This window comes from Heterodontus francisci, chromosome 13, assembly GCF_036365525.1.
Source record: "Heterodontus francisci isolate sHetFra1 chromosome 13, sHetFra1.hap1, whole genome shotgun sequence".
In the NCBI taxonomy this organism is placed as follows: Eukaryota; Metazoa; Chordata; class Chondrichthyes; order Heterodontiformes; family Heterodontidae; genus Heterodontus; species Heterodontus francisci.
This window is the reverse complement of record NC_090383.1, coordinates 56,265,428-56,287,336: the sequence shown is the minus strand read 5'-3', so window position 1 is coordinate 56,287,336 and position 21,909 is coordinate 56,265,428. Positions and strand designations below refer to the sequence as shown.

General features: G+C 42.2%; 1 protein-coding gene across 1 annotated transcript in view; it reads right to left on the bottom strand.

The window, feature by feature from the left end:
* The window catches only part of pde10a (phosphodiesterase 10A), a 565,280-nt gene that overhangs the window by 151,173 nt on the left and 392,198 nt on the right, over positions 1-21,909 (bottom strand). The window contains exon 14 of the mRNA XM_068044845.1: positions 16,104-16,290. Within this exon, the coding sequence (XP_067900946.1) occupies positions 16,104-16,290 (187 nt within the window). The remainder of the gene's footprint in view (positions 1-16,103; positions 16,291-21,909) is intronic.

The following is a 21,909-nucleotide window of genomic DNA, read 5'->3' as shown; positions in this document are numbered from 1 at the left end:
ATCGAGAGAGGGAGACTTCAGTTACATGGATAGATTGAGAAGGTGAGGTTTTTCTCCTTATAGAACAGAAGGTTGAGAAAAGATTTGAAAAAGATGTTAAAAATACAGCGAGGTCTAGACTGAGTAGATAGACTGAAACTGTCTATCCACTGGTTGAAGGGTTGAGAACCAGCGGGCACCGATTTAAGGTGACTGGCAAAAGAACCAACAGCGACTCAAGAAAAAACCTTTTTACGCAATGAGTGGAATGCACTGCCTGATAGAGGGTTGGAGGCAGATTCATTTGTGGATTTCAAAAGGGAATTGGATAAGCACAAGAAGAGACAAAATTTTCAGGGCCACAGGGAAAGGACGGTGGAGTGGGAATAACTGAGTTGTTCTTGCAGTGAGCCAGCACAGATACGATGGGCCAAATGGCTTCCTTCTGTGCTGTAACCATTCTATGATTCTATGAAAATTACACACCAACCAAGACAGAATGTTAAACACCAAATGAGAGAGCTTCACACTGACTGGGAGAGACCTACACACTGACCAGTTGACAGCAGCTGATATTCTGTGTAGCTTTCTGCCGGTCTAAGAGAGCCAAATGTTGATCAACAGAAGAAGAGTTATGCACTGACCAAGAGACAGAGAGCCACAAACCAAACAAGAGAGAGAGCTACACATGAATCACGAGAGAAAGCCACACACCAACTGGGTGTGAGACCCCCACACCAACCGGGGGAGATCCACACTGACTGGGAGAAGTTACACACTGAACGATAGGGAGGGGTGGGGTGGGGGTCACATGCCAAATGCGCAAGAGAGAAAGAGAACAATATACAGACAGAGAGGCGGTGCTAGTTCACTGATTGAGAGCTGCATGCTGACTTAGAGAGCCACGCACCATCCAGTTGAGGGCTAAACATTAACATGCTTCAAATTCCTGTTCAGTTTTTTTATACTGTTAGTTACTAGGTCGACCAAGATTCCAAGAACTGTTATCATTTTTTCAATTTCAGAAATATCCCGTTGTAATATATTAAGTCATGTCAGATTACCTATTATTAATCATTTTAATAAGAAACTGGATCTTAGACCATATTTCACTAGATGAAATAAAGATATCCTTGTTTTGTAAGGGAACCATGTGATAGAGTCCACAGTCTCTGAGATCAGTGGATGATAGTGTGCAAACTGTTGTCTGAACAGATGATTTGTTGAATTTGGTTTGGTGCACAGACTCTGGTTTCAAAGCTTGCTTTTTAAGACCCTAACTTAAACGTGAAACTAAAAATTTCAGGGTTCTGGGGAGACAAAACTGGTTGGAACCAGACAAGACACAGATTCTTTTGACCAGAAGTGTGTCACTAGCGCCATCCAGGCTCATATTACAAGACTGGACAGTTCAAGCAGGCTGCAGACAGATTGTTTTGCAGACAGGTTGCTGAGACTGGAAGCTGATTCTGGGAGCTGGCTATTGGAAAATATGAGGAGCTGGAAATCTACCTGAAGAAGTTCAGAGTTTTGAAGAACATTGTGGTTGTTTGGTGCCATCTTTGCTGAGTGGGCTGCCTAGTAAATCTGTGTTCAGTTTGGATTGATTGTTAGAGTAAAAGTTACAAAAGTGAAATCTTGTCCATTTTTGTTCTTTATTGGGGCTGTTCAGTAAATTCGGTTCTTTTGGTTTGTTGGTCTCCACGGGGATCATAGCACCCAATGTTGGAAATGTTGTAGTTACTGAATTATTAGACTGTTGAAACCACAATGTGCAATATTCGTTATGAATGTGTTTAAAATCATAGAACGGTTATAGCACAGCAGGAGGTCATTCAGCCCATTATGTCCGTGTCAGCTCTCTGCAAGAATAAGTAAGCTAAACCCACTCCCGACCCTTTCTGCGTATCCCTGTAATTATTTTTCCTCTGCAGTTGCTTATCTAATCCCCTTTTGAAAGCCCTGATTATATCTGCCTCCAGCACACTCTTGGGTAGTGCATTCCAGATCCAAACCAGTCGCTGCGTGAAAAAGCTTTTCCTCATGTCGCCGTTGCTTCTTTTACAAATCACCTTAAATTGTTCCACCCTGATTCTTAACCTTCTGTCAAAAGGAACAGTTTCACTCTACCTCCTAGACCCCTCATGATTTTGAACACTTCTATCAAATCTCCTCTCATACTTCCCTAAGGAGAACAACTTTTTTCCCCCTAAAAATACTTTATTCATAAAAATCTGTAAAAAAAAAATACATTACAACAAAGTTCAAAATAGCACCAAGTTGACATTCCAAAAATGTCATTCAGCAATGGAATTCAGTTTTCTTCAATACAGGAGTGAGCTGCCTCACAACCCTTCCATTCCATTTTACATGCCATGTACGTTTTACAGCAAACCCATATTTGGTGTATACAGCCAGAGGGGTTTCCCATGGGTCCAGTCCCTCAGTTCACTATGGCGGGAGGACCTTACACAGTGGTCTTTCCCCATTGAGCCTTTGCAGCGGCTGCCCCAAGCTTTAGTGCGTCCTTCAGCATGTAGTCTTGGACCTTGGAATGTGCAAGTCTGCAACACTTAGTCGTGGACAACTCTTTGCACTGGAAGACCAGCAAGTTTCGGGCAGACCAAAGAGCGTCTTTGACCAAATTGATGCCCCTCCAGCAGCAGCTGATTTTTATCTCGATGTGCGCCCCTGGGAACAGCCCGTAGAGCACAGACTCCTGTGTTACAGAGCTGCTTGGGATGAACCTCGACAAAAACCATTGCATCTCTCTCCACACCTTCTCTAAACTGCCTCTAATGCTAATATATTCCTTCTTAAATAAGGAGATCAAAACTGTATTCAGTGCTCTTGGTGTGGTCTCACCAGCACTCTACACAGGCATAGCGAGACTTCCCTACTTTTATACTCCATCCCCTTGCAATAAAAGCCAACATTCCATTTGCCTTCCTAATTGCTTGCTGTACCTGCATGCTAACTTTTTGTGTTTCATGTATGAGGTCAGAGAAACAGGGCAGTGACAGGAGATTGTCCCCTGCAGTTTCCCTGAATGTGTAATGAACAAGGCCATGATCAAATCATGCTCCCCCAGAGGAGACTGAATTGGCACTGTAGGCAGATGACCATGAGGTCTGTCTGTCTGAGACTTTCTTTGGAAAGTTAGAAGACGCAGGGAATGAATTAAATAGATATTCCCTAGCTGAAGCTCAGCGAGCTGACCCAGTATTGAGAGAGTTAGCACAGGCTGTCCCGTCTGAAACTGAAGCAGCCGGAGTCCCTGATTGCTACTGCTTAAAGAATGAGGTACTGATGAGGAAATGGGGTTCTCCTCACAGACCTGAGCGCAAGGAGTGGACAATGGTTCACCAGTTAGTGGTGCTGCTGAGGTACCGGACAGAAATATTAAGAATGGCCCATGAGATTACAGTGGCTGTACATGTCGGCATATGAGAAACCAAAACCCGCATAAGACAGCAGTTTGACTGGCCAAAACGTCACAAAGATGTGATGGAGTACTGTAGGAGTTGCCACACGTGCCAGGTTGAGGGGAAATCCCAACCTACAGTGAAATCTGCACAAGTCCTGGATCGGTGTTTGGAGGACCCTCCAACAGAGGGCTGATGAACTGTAAGGGACCCCTGCTGAGAACAAAAGGGGACAGGCAGGAACAAGGCTCGCAAAGGGTTAGAAAAGAAAGGGGAAAAGGGTCCAAGAGGGAAGGTTAAAGGAAGTCCAGGAGGATTCCCAAATGGAAACCCCTACTGTCTGGTCAGCCAACCCCGAAATATTTGAAAACTTAGACCCCACCTCCTCCTATGTAAATGCAGACACTAGAAGCACCCCGCCAGAGTGGCGAACAACATTTACAGAGACAAAGAAAGTCCTCAATAGAGCAGAGAAACCGTGAGGGTGATGTCTCACCTAGTCGAAGTGCCGCAGGGAATGCAGTAGAATCTGGGCAAATACCTGCAAGCAGGAGTGTCCCAGAGGACAAGGGGAAGATTAGCAAAGAATACTCCTCCGCAGACAGAAAAAAGGGAACCAGCCATCCCCTAAGGTGAAAAGCCCTTGCATGACTCATCAAAGCACTGAAAGAGAGTTCAGAGTGGAACCGCCCACTCCGCACCCCCCACCCCCCCAAGCAGAACTCCCACTTAGGGCTAATTAAATCTAACCCTCCCCTTTCAGACCTCAACAAGAACAAAGACACCCTAGGCAGTCATGGAAATGTGCAAACTGAAAAACTTCCCCAAAAACCACATGTTTATTGGGATGCCAAGAAGGGCAGTTTAAAGCAGTACTGCTACCAAGAAAAGACAGGCTGTAACAACTGTTAGGATTTCTGAATGAATGAGAGAGATGCATGTATGTTTTCCTGTACTTATCTTCTCTCTAGTCCCTTTTAATGAAATGCTCTTTCAAAAAAAAAATCGCATTTCATTCCGCTGGGTGTGGAGGTGTCATGAAGACCCCCACCTGCCAAAAATGAGGCATATTAATTTTGTCATATGAACAATAATTTTAAACTGTTGCTGGAGTGAAGAAAAGACTTGTTTTACAAGAGATCACCAGACACTTGGCTGTAGGACATTTGCATTCTAAGAGACAGTGCTTGGAAAGACAAAAGAATTGCTCACTGATTCAATTAACAGAGTTTGGGCTGGGCAATGGTGATCCACATCTTGTTGGGGTGGGAGACAGTTCTACTTGCCCCCACCAAGAGCTCTGAAATCCACAAATGCAGGAGTGGTTAAGACAGTTGGTCACACGACTAACCGGCTGCTCCAGACTTTTTGAACGAGACACAGGACAGTTTGGGGTCAGACTGCAGATTGTAACTGAACCTGGAACAAGTCAGCCTCTCTCCTGGCTCGCGCTCTCTCGCTTTCTCACAAGCCTGTGGACCCACTGAAGACACGTAAACCTCAAGAGAGAAAAGACTCCTATATCGGAACAAGTTAAAGTGTGCACTGGGCCCCAGCAAACAGCAAGTCTTACCGCAACCGAAGACTCCACACTGAACTCCAAAGGACCGTAAATAATTACCAGATATTGCCTCAAACTTTTCCCCTTTATTCCTTCTACTGTTTCTGTCTCTATCTGCATGTCTGTTTATCGCGTATGCATGCTAGTGTGGTTGCGTCACATATTTGTAGTCGTTAACCGAACTGGAGTTTAGGAGTAATAAACTTCCACCTTTCTTGTTTAAATCTAAGAAAACCTGTCTGATTTCTTTGCCTTACAATTGGAAAGCAGTGAACAAGGATTCACTGAGGGGGAGCTAAAAACAGCATTTCTAAAATTAAACCCTGTTACGGTTAGACCTGGCAAAGGCTGAGAGGGAACCCCTAGACCCCTATCTCACCTGGTCGTAACATGTAACAAAAGTGCAGTGCCCAAAATTGTACACAATACTCCACTTGAGGCTGTATCAGAGTTGCATAAAGGTTCTTCATAACTTCCTTGCTTACGTACTCTGTGCCTCTATTTATAAAAGCCAGGATCCCACATGCCCTTTTAACTACTTTCTCAACCTGCCCTGCCTTCAACAATTTGTGCACATATACCCCCAGGGCTCTCTATTCCTGCAGCCCTATAGTATTGTGCCCTTCATTCTGCCTCTCCTCGTTCTTCCTACCAAAATGTACCACTTTGCACTTCACTGTATTAAATATAATCTGCCATGTGTCTGCTCATTCTCCCAGCCTGTCTATGTCCTCTTGAAGTCTATCACTATCCTCCTCACAGTTTACAATTTTTCTGTGTCATCTGCAAATTTTGAAGTTGTGCCCTGCACACCCAAGTCTAGGTCATTATTATATATTAAAAAAAGCAGTGATCCTAGTACCAACCCCTGAAAAACTACTGTTCACCACTACTCTGTTTCCTGTCACTCAGCCAGCTTCGCATCCACACTGCCACTTTCCCTGTTATTCCATGGGCTTCAACTTTGCTGGTATGTCTATTATGTGGTACTTCATCTAATGCCTCTTGAAAGTCCATATATCCCACTTCAATCCTCTCTGTTACCCCATTGAAAAAGCTCAATCAAGTTAGTAAAAAACAATTTGCCTTGAATAAATGCATGCTGGGTTTCCCTAATGAATCTGCACTTGTCCAAGTGACTGTTGATTTTGTCGCGGAATATCATCTCTAAAAGTTTCCCCACCACTGAGTTAAAACTGATGGATTGATAGTTGCTGGGTTTATCCTTACACCTGTTTTTTTTGAGCAAAGGTGTAACATTTGTAATTTTCCAGTCCTCTGCCACCAACCCTGTATCTAAGGAGGACTGGAAGATTATGGCCAGTACCTCCATAATTTCCATGTGTCCTTCCCTCAGCATCCTTGGATCCATCCCATCAGATCCTGGTAGCTTATCAACTTTAAGTACAGCCAGTATTTCTAATACTTCCTCTTTATTAATTTTTAAACCTGATGGACCACTTGGCCTAACATCTGGGGGCTTGTGCCAAAATTGGGAGAGTTGGCACAGACTTGTCAAGCAATAGCCTGATACAGTCGTACTCATGGAATTATACTTTATAGCCAATGTCCTGGACGCCAGCATTACCATCCCATATGTTTTGTCCCATTGGCAGAACAGACCCAGCAGAGGTGGCGACACAGTGGTATACAGTCGGGGGGAAGTTGCCCTGGGAATCCAAATAGCATCAGTCTTCATGGCATGAAGTCCCGTCTTCACACTGAGCATACACTCCATCATGCTGTGAGGCACTACCACTGTGCTAAATGGGACAGATTCAGAACAGATCTAGCTCTTTCAAACTGGTGCTGTGGACCATCAGCAGCAGCAGAATTGCATTCAACCACAATCCATAACCTCATGAGCCAGCATATCCCTCACTCTACCATTATCATCAAGCCAAGGGATCAACATTGGTTCAATTAAGAGTATAGGAGGGCACGCCAGGAGCTGCACCAGACATACCTAAAAATGCGAAATCAACCTGATGAAGCTACAACACAGGACTACTTGCATGCCAAACAAAAGAAGCAGCATGCAAGAGAGAACTAACCGATGGATCAGATCAAAGCTCTGCAGTCCTGCCACATCCAGTTGTGAATGCTAGTGGACAATTAAAAAACTAACAGGAGGAGGAGGCTTCACACATATCCCCATCCTCAATGATGGGGGAGTCCAGCAAAGGATGTTTCCCCTGGCTGGGGAGGGAGGGGGGTCTAGAAACAGGGGACATGGTCTCAGAATAAGTGGCAGGCCATTCAGAACTGAGATAAGGAGGAATTTCATCACTCAGAAGGTGGTGAATCTTAGGAATTCTTTACCCCGGACAGCTACAGAGGCTCAGTCATTGAGTATATTCAAGACAGAGATCGACAGATTTCCACATATTAAAGATGTCATGGGATTATGGGGATAGTGTGAGAAAATGGCATTGAGGTAGAATATCAGCCATGATCTAGTTGAATGGCAGAGCAGGCTCAAGGGGTCAAATGGCCCGCTCCTGCTCCTATTTCCTATGTTCTTATCAGACAAGGCTGCAGCATTTGCAAACATCTTCAGCCAGAAGTGCTGAGTGGATGATCCATCTCGGCCTCCTCCTGAGGTCCCCAGATTCACAGATGCCAGTATTCAGCCAATTTGATTCAAACCATGTGATATTAAGAAACGGCTGAAGGCACTGGATACTACAAAGGTTATGGGTCCTGACAACATTTCGGCAATAGTACTGAAGACTTGTGCTCCAGAACTAGCCGTGCCCCTAGCCAAGCTGTTCTAGTACAGCTACAACACTGGTATCTACTCGACAATGTGGAAAATTGCCCAGGTATGCTCTGTACACAATAAAGCAGCACAAATCCAATCTGGTCAATTACCGCCCCATCAGTCTCCTCTCGATCATTAACAATGTGATGGAAGGTGTTGTCAACAGTGCAATCAAGTGGCACTTACACAGCAATAACCTGCTCACTGATGTGCAGATAAATACAAAATTAAACCAAAATACTGTGGTTGCTGGAAATCTGAAATAAAAACAGCAAGTGCTGGAAATACTCAGCAAGTCTGGCAGCATCTGTGGAGAGAAAAATAGAGTTAACGTTTCAGGTCTGTGACCTTTGTTATAACCAGGTGAGAAAGGTGTTTAGGGGTCTTTTACTGTCTTCACCTGGACTTATTGCAACAGAGTTTGATTTTTAAACACAGTGTTTTGAGCTTCCCTCTTGTTGAACCCTTGTTCACAATTTTCCAATTATAAGGCAAAGCAGTGAGCATAAACAGGCTTTATCAGGTTTAAAGAAAAAAAGTAAAATTTATTAAAACTTAAACTCTAATTTGGTTAACGCCTATTGTCATGGTCCTGCATTTTTTTTCGGGAATATGCGGTTTACCTTTAAGGTTTTCAGAGTATTGCTTTAAGAACCGGCAAGCCTCAGGAGTTATAGAAAGGTACATTTTCAGTTGCCGTTAGAAACAGCCATTTGGAGACTGCAATTCAAAGGGTGCGTTCTTGTTACCATAGACACAGCCACTGGGAGTGAGTAGCAAGCGATACATTTGTTACAATTCAATTTTGAACTGGCTTTTAGTTGAAGACAGTTTGTTCTAACAGAACACAGACAGAGGACACAGAGAGCTGTGGTGTTTAGCACACCTGAAAAAAAAACTCTCAACCATTTAAACTGAAGGAATAGGATTTTAGTCTAATTATTATCTCTTAAAATTCTAAAAAAAATGTCAAGCCAAAACAGAGATCTCTGTTATTTAAATTGAAGAAAGGGAAGTTAGAGTGTGACGATCTTTTATTCCTCAAAAACTCTAAAGTCAGCTTGATTCCATTGAAAGTGTTTGCAAGTCATTAATTGTTGAAATTCGCTGGAGAAGGAAAGCATCACCTACTGCTGAAGTTAGACTACGGACTATTCTACCGTGGAAGAACCTTTTCCCCCGCATCGGACGACTGTGAGGACTTCAAGCAACATTCTGTGAGGACTTCAAGCAACATTGGATTGCCAATTTGCAAGGACTCTAATTTTTTCTATTTGAAATGTTGTTTATATCTTCATAGTGTTTAAGAATTTAGTCTTTCTGATTAAACAGTTAATTTGTTGATTTAAAGACACCTGGTTTGGTTAGCCTCATTCAGGGGTTAATAGATGGTACAATTTGGCTGGGTCTTTCTTTAATTTGGAAAGTTTTAAATGATATGTTAGGCAATCTGTGGAGCAATGGGATTGAATTAACTGCGTTTCTCCCAACACAATCAGAATTGTATATTTTGATTGGGGGCTTTGACTGGAGCGGTTGGTCATAACATATTTATTGGAGGCTCATCCCGGGATTTGAATAACATATTAATTGGGGGCTCACTCAAGATTTGAATCACATATTAATTGGGTTTCTGGTTTTGAATCATATCTTAATTAGGGACTCGCTCGCAGTTGAATCGTATTTAATTCTGTGGCTCGTGTCCGGGATCAGAATCAGACAAATTTGGAGGGCTCACATTTGGAATCATAGTAATTATCCGTCTCCGGGAGAACATATTTAAATTGGGGTCTTGCGTTTGGCATCATATTTAATTTCTCTTGAGTCTGGGATCTTATCAATTGGAAACTTGATTGTTGGGATCTAACTCTGACAACAATTACAAAGAAATTTAAAAAAACAGGTCTGTTGTATAATAAGGTACAATCTATACCATTGTAATGGCATTAGTGGTTGTAGCAGAGTTTTTGGGAAAGCAGAATGTTTCCCTGAGTGACTTGATAACTTTAACTAAGAACAAGTTAAAAGAATTGGCAGCGAAATTGGGGTTGGAATTGAAATCAGGTGCCAAAAAATTGAAATAATAGCCAAACATCTGGAATTCGTAGAAGAAGATGATGATAATACAGATGAAGGGCAATACGAGGAACAATAAAGGGAATATGAGAGACATGAAGGTAATAGGTCCGAGACTGATACAGTGGAATTGGTTAGGATTCAGTTAGAAATGAAAAAACTGGAGCTTCAGAAGGAAAAAGAAACAAAAAAACATGAGGCAGAAAAAGAATTAAGAAAACTTGAATTGGAAAAAGAGAAAAGAGAAAAAGAGAGAGCATTCGGAAAGAAAGTGAAAGAGAAGAGAGGGAATTTAAGTTAAAAGAGATGGAACTAAGACAAAAGGGTAGTCTTGAATCTAGGGAAAATTCAGGTCAGGAAGAATCTGAATTTAGATCAGGACCCAGTGAGAAGTTGTTTAAATTTATACAGGCTGTTGCTAAATTCGAGGAAAGGGATGTAGAGGCATTTTTCATATCTTTTGAAAAAATAGCCAAACAGATGAAATAGCGGAAAGAAAGCTTAATCAGGGCAGGCTGGTAGGCAGAGCTCATGCAGCTTATGCCATGCTTTCTGAAGAGGCTTCTGCAGATTCTGAGATGGCAAAAAAGGCTACCCTCGCTGCGTATGAGTTAGTCCCTGAAGCTTACCGTCAGAAGTTTAAGAACTTAGGGAGATTGATTGAGCAGACATATTTAGAATTTGAGAGGGTGAAGCAAATGAATTTTGACCATTGAATACGGGCATTAAAGATAGAAACCACACATGAGAACCTTCGAGAATTGATTCTCTTTGAAGAGTTTAAAAACTCCATTCCTTCAGTAGTGAGAACTCATATAGATAACCTGAAACTTTTGAAAGCTAGGCCAGCAGCAGAGATTGCTGATGATTTTGAGCTTGTGAATAAGCCAACCTATTTTGTCCGTCGCCCCCATAAACCCAAGAAGGATAGAAAGTGGGAGAGTGAAAGGAAGGCAAGTAGCCGGAAAAAAGAAGGAACAGGTGGGAATGCTCCAGGATCACCTCCTCAGGTCAGAAAGGAAGGTGCTGAGGGTAGAATTGAGGTTCGTAAGCCAAAGTGTTATCATTGCAACAAAACAGATCATCTTCGTTCAGAGCACTGGAAATTGCGAGGTAAACGCATAGGACTTGTTGGGGCACGCAAAGTTAGTGCAGAGGAAAGGACTCTGACTGACAGTATAGCAGACCAGGCTATAGCTTTAACAACAGCTGTGAATGTGAAACTAGATACGAAGACTAAGAAGAATGTAGAGGTTAAGAACAAAATACCCGAGAGTTATAATGATTTTTTGTCAAAGGGGAGAGTAACTCCGTATCCTGTAAGTGAGACAGGGAAACCTATCATTATACTCAGGGATACAGGAGTGACCCAAACAATCTTGCTGGGGAAAGAAATGAGGTTTCCACCATGCTAGCATGCATACACGATATGCACATGCAAATAGGGACAGAAAAATGCAGAGGAAAAATAAAATGGAGAGGTTTGAGACAATCAGAAGACTTTCTTGTTTACAGTCCTTTGGTAAGTAGTCTTGCTTTTCGTTGGGGCCCAGTATTCTTCTTAAACCTTGTTCACTGTAGGAGACTTTTCACTCTTGGGGTTCACGTGTCTTCAATGGTTTCCAAAGCTGTTGAGAGCGAGATGAGAGCAGACAAGAGAGAGGTCTTTTCCAGTCCAGGAGCGAACAACCTCGAGTTTCAAACACTCTGTGGCAAGTTCAACATTCAAACAACTCCAACAGTCAGCCAGTCATGTGGCTAAACTGGTCTGACCACGTCTGTTTGTGTATTTGGCCATCTTAGTAGTTAACCTGGAATGCTTCAACGTCTGGTAATCAAAAGTCCATTGTGGATTAATTGGATCAGGGAATAGCCCTTTTGTCCTTTGAAGTACTGTCTCTTGATATGATAATGTCTCTCTCCAGCCAAAGTCCCCAATTGTTTTTTAAAGCAAGTTCTTTCTTTACCAACAACAGTCCAAAATCAGTGTTCATGTGGCAAAATTAATCTTCCTCATTCTTGGCAGGTGGGGGCTTGCCTGACACCTTTCATCAGAACTGGTCTGATGAATGCCACAGGCCTGAAATACTAACTGTGTTTTTCTCTCTCCACAGATGCTGCCAGATCTGCTGAGCATTTCCAGCACTTCCTGTTTTTATTATCACTGATGCTCAGTTTGGGTTCCACCAAGGCCACTCGTCTCTTGATGACATTACAGCCTAGGTCCAAACATGGACAACAGAGGTGAACTCAAGAGGGGAGCTGAGAGTGACTGCCCTTGACATCAAGGCAACATTTGACTGAGTATGGCATCAAGGAGCCCTGGCAAAATTGAAGTCAATGGGAATCAGGGGAAAAACTCTCCAATGGTTGGAGTTACACCTAGTACAAAGGTAGATGGTTGTGGTTGTTGGAGGTCAATCATCTCAGTCGCAGGACATTGCTGCAGGAGTTTCTGAGGGAAGTGTCCTAGGCCCAACCATCTACAGCTGCTTCATCAATGACTTTACCTCCATCATAAGGTCAGAAGTGGGGATATTTGCTGACGATTGCAGAGTGTTCAGTACCATTCGCAACTCCTCAGATACTGAAGCAGTCGGTGTCCAACTGCAGCAAGACCCGGACAACATTCAGGTCAGATAAGTGGCAAGTAACATCTGTACCACATTAAGTGCCAGGCAATGACCATCTCCAACAAAGAGAGAATCTAACCATCCCCCTTGATATTCAATGACATTACCATTGCTGAATCCTTAACTATCAACATTCTGGGGGTTACCATTGACCAGAAACTGAACTGGACCAGCCATATAAATATTGTGGCTACAAGAGCAGGTCAGAGCATGGCTTCAACAACACTCAAGAAGCTCGACACCATCAAGGACAAAGCAGTCCACATGATCGGTATCCCATCCACAAACTTAAACATTCACTCCCTCCACCACTGGTGCTGAGTGGCAGCAGTGTGTACCATATACAAGATGCACTGCAGCAACAAACCAAGGCCCCTTCGACAGCACCTTCCAAACCCGCAACCTCTACCACCTAGAAGGACAAGGGCAACTGCTGCAAGGGAACACCACCACCTGCAAGTTCGCCTTTAAGCCACATACCACCCTGACTTGAAGTATATCGCCATTCCTTCAGTGAATCAAAATCCTAGAACTCCCTTCCTAACAGCATTGTGGGAGTACCCGCACCACATGGACTGCTGTAGTTCAAGAAGGCAGCTCACCAAAATCTCCTCAAGGGCAATTAGGAATGGGCAAAAAATGTTGGCCTTGTCAGTGACGCCCACATCCCATGAAACAATTGAAAAAAATCCAGTATCTCAGCTACCTTTTTTTTTACTACAACTTTAGCAGTGTGATCTTCCTTGGTAAAGACAGATGCAAATTACTCACTTAGTACCTCAGCTATGCTCTCTGCCTCCATGTGTAACTCCCCTTTATGGTCCCTAATCGACCCCTCCTCTTACTACCCTTTTATTATATATGCTTAGAAAAGACTTTTGGATTCCCTTTTATGTTTGCTGCCTGTCTCTCCCCATACTTTCTCTTTGCTTCTCTTAATTTTGTTTTCACTTCCCCTCTGAACTTTCTACATTCAGCCTGGTTCTCATGTGTGTTAGCAACCTGGCATTTGTCATATGCACCCTTTATCTGTTTCATCTTACTCTTTATCTCTCTCAGTATCCAAGGAGCTCTGGCGTTGGTTTCCCTACTATTCCCCATCTTGGCAATGTATTTCAACTGTACCCAAACCATCTCCTCTTTAAAGGCAGTCCATTATTCCCTTACAGTTTTGCCTGCTAATCTTTGATTCCAATTTAGCTGGGACAGATCTGTTCTCACCCCACTGAAATTGGCCTCCTCTGATTTAGTATTTTTACTTTAGATTGCTCCTTGTCCTTTTCCATAGCTAACCTAAACCTATGATACTATGACCATTGTCCCCTAAAAGCTCCCCAACTGACACGTGATCCACTTGACCCACCTCATTACCCAGACCCAGAAATGCCTCCTTCTCATTGGGCTAGAAACATATTGCTCAAGAAAATTCTCCTGAATAGATGTCATAAATTCTTCCCTATCTCTGCCTTTTACACTATTACTATTCCAGTCTATATTAGGATAATTGAAGTCCCCCATTATCACTACTCTATAATTTTTGCACCTCTCTAATTTTGCTGCAAATCTGCTCTTCTATATCTTTCCCACTAGTTGATGGCTTATAGATTACCCCCAGCAATGTAATGGTACCTCTATTGTTGCTTAGCTCTAACCAAAAAGATTCTGTCCTTGACCCCTCTCGGATATCCTGTCCCCATCACTGTATTATTCACCTTAATCATTCCAGCCACCCTTCCTCCTTTCTTTCCTTCTCTATCTTTCCTGAACACTTTCCTTAGATGAAACATGAAATCTGTATAACTGACACCTACAAATAAACTGCTACCCAGTTTATAGCACTCATGAGAAAACCCAATAATTTGAAATAAAAACAGGAAATGCTGGAAACACTCAGCAGGTCAGACAGCATTTGTGGAGAATGGAAAGGCATTTTTCATGCCTTTTTCATCAGAACCAGAGAAAGGATTAGAAAATCTGGAAGGTTAACTTACACTTTCTCTCTCTGCAAATGCTGATTGACTTGCTTAGTGCTTCCAGCATTTTCTGTTTTCATTTTAGATTTCCAGTATTTTGCTTTTTTTTGTATTATTCAACAATTTGGACCATTGTACTAGTCAATCCCAGTCTATACCAGAGCACTCACTAACATTGAAGATGCTACAAAATCTACACAATGGGCTAGACTTTATCCGGCACTTGGAGCTGAATGGGAGGTGGGGGGCTGACAAAATGGCATGAGTTGGCGTAGGGCAGCGTGCCAGACATTGTCCTGTCCCCATTCCATTTTGTCCATAGTGGGCAGTGTGGCAGATGGGAAGGTCGCTGGGAGGCCAATTAAGCCACTTAATTCGCCCATTAAGGGCCACCTCCCACCTCCGCTGGCATTTAACCAACGTCGGAGAGGCCCGCTGCCGCATGGAGGCTACATGATACCTCAGGGAGGGGGGCCCTCCTCCAGGGGAAATCCATGGGCCATGGAGCACTTCCCAGTGGTGATGTTTGCCCTTGTGGCGAGACCTCTCCTTCCCCTACCTTCAGCAACTATCCTCCCACCCCCTCGCTGGGGCCTGCCTGACTGGCTCCGGTGACCCCAACCCCACTTACCTTGTTCCCAGGTCCTGCTCCGTCTTTGCTGCTCTGGGCCTCCTGTAGTATCAGCAGTGGCCACCACTCCCAATGGAGCTGCTGGGACTGTTGAGCTGCAGGGGCTCCGATTGGCTGGCAGCTCTTGGGGCAGTATCTTGTCCCTTAAAAGGATTATGTCCCTCTCGGCGGGCAGTTATTACCTGCCCTCTATTGAATTCGGCTGGATGTCTGATAAAGGGCCCATCATTGGGACTCCCTTCGCCGAAATAAAATCCAGCCCCATATTTTGCAGCAATTGCCCATTTGATTCAAATCTGGTGTGCATGCACCAATCTAGCCCCTAGCCTTTACAGAGTCTAGTGAATAAATTGCTGTTGGTGTGTTGAAACGTGATGTAATTTTCCATGTTTGTGCTCTTAGACACTTATGCGTCCGTGTGAATATCAGGAATTCACCTGTGAATAACATTACAGCGCTCAGAATGAGAAAATCTAATAATATGGAATAAAAACAGGAAAGGCTGGGAACACTCTGAAGGTTAGGCAGCATCTGTGGAGAATGGAAAATGGTTAGGATAACTTTTCAGGCTTTACATCCCTTCACCCGAACCAGACAGAAAATATGGAAAATGAACCCAACCTGTCTCTCTCCACAAATGCTGCTTGACCTCCTCAGTGTTTCAAGTTTTTCTGGTATTATTTCAGATTTCCAGTATTTTGCTTTTTTGTTTTATGCAACAATGTTGACCATTGTACAGGTCTACATAATTTTCCATCCATTGAAATTAAAATGAATGGACTGAAAAATATGAGAAGCTAATGCCCAAATTCCCAGTATGTATTCTCTGCAAGTAAAGCTCTGTGCCTGATACATTGACTTGTAATTACGCCTACACCATCTAAAATAACTCGGGAGCCATGGCTCAAAATGGATAAACTTTCCATTAGTAACCTGAATAGTTTACTCATATGAATGAGGGATTCCAAAGTACATATTTAAATTAGAAATTTTAAAAGGTAGATATTGGGTAAAGATCAGAGCTTTAGGACATCAATGCAGATGTTACTTAAGTTACTTACATTTGCACAGTGTAAGGCCAAAGCACAGAAAACTGCAAACATTTTGAAGTTGTCCTCGTCAGTTTCAGTAAAGGCAGCTCCACTTGTTTTGTTCACCATCTGCACAACGCCAACGACAATCCCTCGGCTGATGATAGGCATACACAGGATGTTTCGTGTGGTGTACCCCGTGTACAGATCTACTTCTCTGTTGAACAACATAAAGCATACAACAAAATCTTTAAAACTATCCACACAACTGTTAATGAGGATCTACAAATGAAAGCATTGAGAGAGTGCAGTCAGACTTTTTTCTGTTTGTCCAGGCAATTTAAATGGATTGTTTAAATTATCAACAAACTTTTAAAGACTACCAAATATCATTAGCATGCAATCTGGAAACCTTCCAGGATCCAAATGTAAACAAGCTTTGGATCCCAAGTAACTATTCCTACGTTGAACAAAACAACATATCATCACCATTTGAAGCCTCAAATATCACCTGTTTTTATGAATGTCAACCACACGTAATAAGAAGCATAACAGTTTTGCTCACTTTTCTGGTTCTTGATCTGTTACCAAGTTGCACTGTGACACTGACTTGAGCTTTTATAAATATTGTCCAAGAGCTTCCACTTTGGGCACATTAAGCGATCTGGGCACAAATTGTGCTAGTTTCCCTAAGTGTTTTTTATTTTTCATGTTTCTGCCAAACTCATTTGCCTATCGCCGAACATAAAATTTTCCATGACCCAGCACAACCCGGCAATGTTTTAGAACGTAATTTAAAAAAAATTCCAATATAAAATATTCCTTCATATATTTAAAAGTGCTAACCTGGTGTAGTTCATACTGTTGAAAATAGGTTTATCGCAGAAGAATAAGCATTTTGAATCAGAGTGTCTAGACCACAACCTGAGTAAGCTGATTTTAAATAACTGCAAATGCGTTAAACAAACTATACAGAACCATTTATTAGTTTCTTAGTAAATTAAAAAAGTGTTTATCAGTAATCTTGCAACTCAAAAAAATTAACTTTGAGAACCCCCTTGAAGGCCCACAAACAGGCACAATTAGTGGAAATTCACCATGGTGATTAATTTGATCTGTGGCGTGGCCAGTTTCGTGGGCGGAGCCGGCTTCCAGCATGACTTTATAACTTGCACAAAGGATTGTGGAAATTCCATGTATGCTGGAGGTCATTTGTGCTTAAAATTCTGCAATCATTTGTGATTATTTGGCTAATTTTGGGTGAATTGCATTAGCAGGAACTGCAGGCTATTATGTTGATTTTTGGCTCTGTCTATACTATTAGTAATACAATAAAGTAATTATTGAAAAATTTTATATGTATTGTAGAATTTATCAGGAAGTAACTCAAAGCTTTAGACTACTATACAAGACCAAAAAGCTGCCATTTTCTTTCCTATTCCTATTTCCATCCCTTCCCCCAAATTTATATTGGGAAAACTAAATGGCCTATATTTTACTGTGATAATAACAGCGAAGCTGTCACCGGTCACCTTCACTGCACCAGTGAGAGGCCCAGCAACTTCTGAAGTATGCACACACTGTAGTATGGAAATCTAGAAATTGCATTGTGCCATTCTGCAATATTCCGGAAGTTTTGCTATTGCACTCGCCGACCTCACAATTAAAACAGAAGAAATGACACTGGTGAGAATTTGGGCTGATTGCCAACTATTAACAACATATTTTCATAACAACATTTTAGGGCTGGTGTTTTTACAGGTGGAAAAAGCCTCCAGAGTCAGTTTGCCAATACTTAGTGAGGATGCTGCTATTGATTTCAACTTCCAAAATGGCGGTCAGACAGATTTTTCTACTCTCCTCAAATTTAACTGAACTTGTAACATGATCTGACTTTTTAAATGTTCCAAGGTTCATTTGTTTGCTCGTTTCATCTTCTTCCAGAAGGTTGACTGCTATGGATCTCCACCTCTGTCTGTCCTGCGCAGCCCATATACATTCTGCATAGGTCAACTGTATCCAGTCCATTATATCCGTGATCCATTTTCTCCTCTGCTTCTCTCTCCAATGTTTACAGTCGATCTTTCCTTCTAACAATTGTCTCTGTCTAACTTCTGCTGTAATAATGTGACCAAAATATTGTAACTTTCTATGATGTTCCAAAGTATGTGATTTTTTAACAAGTATTATTTGACGTTGAAATGATTAAAAGAATATGACTTCTTAACCAGATTTATCAGACTTTATAAATGTTTCAAAGTATATTGACTTTTTAACATGATTTATCTAACTTTTTAAATCCATTGTGCTGTATCTCTAAAAAAAATACATCACTGCTTGCGGAAAATGGATGCACAGTTTAAATTATTAGTATAAATGGGTGGTTGATGGTTGGCACAGACTCGGTGGGCCGAAGAGCCTGTTTCAGTGCTGTATCACTAAAAAAAAAATAGTATGCTGTATGATTGCTTCAAGAGTGATGTCCCTTTAAGAACTCAGTACTTAAGAGCTAAGTACCAGAATTTAGTCATGTCAGTAGAAGCCATAGTCACTCTGCACTGTAACAACCTGGACAAAGGTTCTGTATATAGTTTGCTAAGTATTCTATGTACTAGATTATCTGTTAACAAACCCGCTAGAGGTCTTCAAGGAATGGGAATGCACATACCTCATTTTGTTGCTTAAAATAACACAAAGAATCACACAACACGGTGGCAATGATGGTGAAAAGACAAGAGATATGCTTGAAGACCACAGGTAAAACAGCAAACAAATGAAGAAACTTTGAAACAAGTACCTGAAAAGAATGAAAGAAAGCTACATACCTGAGAAGACTGAGAAAAGCTCCATAGAATGGAAGCGTGGCTGAAAAGCAAGCGATTGGGTGAGTCATTGTGCCGATGACTGAGAAATCCCATTACAAAAAAAGCCTTTGAAGAGTTTTAAAAAATTCATTTTCTAAAGGTTCCGTGTGAGCGACAGAAAAAAGGGGGAAACCCTGAAAAGTGCACGAAATGAAAAAAAAGGTCCGACAGGAAAAAAAGCACGGAAAACCCCCAAAACCTGCAGTGTCTCACTGAAGCAGTCAAGCGGAAAACATTAATAAACCAGTCAAGCGTGAAGAAGATAAATAAACGCTAGCCAAAAAAAGCAGAGGAAAATCCTTGAACTGCCTATTGAACAGCTGTGTAAACATTCAAGCGAAGCGCTGAAAGGAAAAAAACACTGTCAAGCACCTGTTACACTCCATCAAAGCAGCTAGCCTAAAAAAAATCTTAAAGGGGGAATAGAGCAAAATTAGTAGAACAAGTTCTAAAACAAATTTTAAGCCACAAATAGAAATGTCATAAGTAAAGTGCTGAAGGCACACACACAATTGAACAAAGTTAAATACAGAGCACAAAGCAAAAGAACAGCAGAAGGATAGATATCAAATTTCCCAGCATGAACTGGAAGGCCATGATATCCTATCTGAGTTCAAACTTTTGAAACAAAGAATGTAGTTATGCTTCATAGACCAAGTGGTTGCAGAACGAGAGAAGCAGGCTGTGAAAATACTGGTAGCAGTTGGAAATGAGGCGTTATAGAATCAATACCTCTGGCTTATCTGAAGAGACCGGAAAGATTCCGTAAAGATGTAGAAAATGCGAGAAGATCAGCTTCGGGTAAGAGTGAATTTTAGAATTCATCACCTAGAATTGAAGTCCTACAGGCAATAGCCACAGGAATCAATAGATCAATTCATCAATAGATGCCAAAGTAAGGGTAACGAATGTGATTTTTCAGAAACGGAACTGTTGGAGCGAATAATGGAGCTGAAGATAGTCTCAACAGCTATTGATGCATTTCAAAAAGACCTCCTGGGGAAAAAGAAAGGTCACAGCATTGATGGACTGCTAGAAGATGGCACGAAACATGAAGCCATTGTAGCTGGATAACAGCATCTGCAAGCACTAGGTGCAGCCGACAGTATCACAAAAAGCAAGCAAGCTGTGTGGTAAGTGTGGTTTGTCCCACTCACCGGGAAGTTGTCCTGCATTTCAACATTCGCGTGCAAGGCAAGCATGCAAAAGGACACTGGGCTCGCCTATGCAAGAAATCTGGCTCCAAAGACACAACCAGAAGTCACAGTAGGCCACAAAAATATAGAAGACAGACACAGCAACATGGTAACAGCAGCAAGGAAAGCACCAGAGACCTGCGTAAACGCAAGCCGATGCACAAAGTCAACAGCGAAATAGACTTGAGACAAGACTCAGATTGGAGTGATTCTCTCCCAGGAGACGAGCAGGTGTTTCACATTGTGAACCTGACACATTGTGTTGATGAAGTCAAACAACTGGAAGGTTTTGCTACTATTAGTATCATGTGCCCAAAGAAAGTTGGCAAACACACACTCAGGACTACGATTGACACAGGAACTAGTGCAAATATCCTTCCAGCCGAATCCTGAAGGATATGTACCAGGGTCATTGGAAATTAATGACACAACCGTTTACTGCAAAGTTAACTGCATACAATGGGTCACCCATCGCTTGCAGTGGCACACTGACAATGCAATGCAGCTATGGAAAGTCGGTATGGAAACCACAAATATTTTACCTGGCAGACACGAGCAGACAACCAGTGGCAAGACTACCAGCGTGTAAGGACATCAACGTCGTGACTATCCACGAGATCATCAAGGTACCTATCACAGCAGAAGAAACCAAGGGTACCCGCATTGAGTCAGTCCAGGACTTACAAAAAAGGTACCTGGCCAGGTTCAACGCCATAGGAGATTTCAAAGGTGATGCCGTACTGCATCTCAGAGAGGATGCAATTCTGTCAATCGAACCTACCAGAAAGTGCAGCCCGCACGTACAAGAAAAGCTTAAGCGCGAGTTGGATGACATGGAACGCAATGCATCATCCATTCTGTACATCATCACACAGACTGGTGCAGCTCAATTACGTGCATGCTAAAGAAGGATGGAGCAATCAGGGTATGTCTAGATCCGAGGCATCTAAACCTCTCCCTAAAGAGATGCCCTGACAAGATTCCAACACTAGAGGAATTGAATACCAAGTTCACAGGGGTCAAATTCTTCTCCAAGATAGATGCTAAACACGGATATTGGTCAGTACACCTAAGTAATGAATCTCAGAAAGTCACCACCTTCAGAACACCATTTGGAAAATCTTGCTTCCAGAGACTACCCTTCAGCTTATCTGTCAGTCGAGATCTGTTTCAGAAGCATATGGACAGAATTATAGAAAATGTGCCTGGATGTATATACATGGCGATGGTATTGTGGTAATGGGCAAAACCAAAGAAGAGCATGATCGAAATCTTCACTCACTGATGGCAGTAGCTTGTCGCAAAGGGCTTGTTTTTAATAGCAAGAAGTGCCAGGTGAATGTAAGTCAATTTCTTTGGCTCCATCTATTCAGGTTATGGAATCCATCCTGACCCAGGCAAAGTCGAAGATGTAAGGCATATGTCTACCTCACAAGACAAAGAAGATCTACAGAGATGTCTTGGATTTTTCAATTTCTTGGCACCATACATTCCAAATTTTACTGACAAAGCACCATCATTGAGAGAGCTCCGAAAGAAAGAAGTACCATATGTATGGCAGAAGGACCATCAGCATATGTTTGAGTCTTTCAAACAAGCATCGTCAGCAGAAATCTGTATCCTGCAGTACTATGATCTAAGGAAGGAGACAATCCTGGAAGTCGACGCCCCACAGGAAGGAGCTACAAGTGTGCATGCTGCAGGATGGCAAAGCAATTACATTCAGATCCAAATGTTTATCCTCAGCACAATCTAATTACTCAAACATAGTGCGTG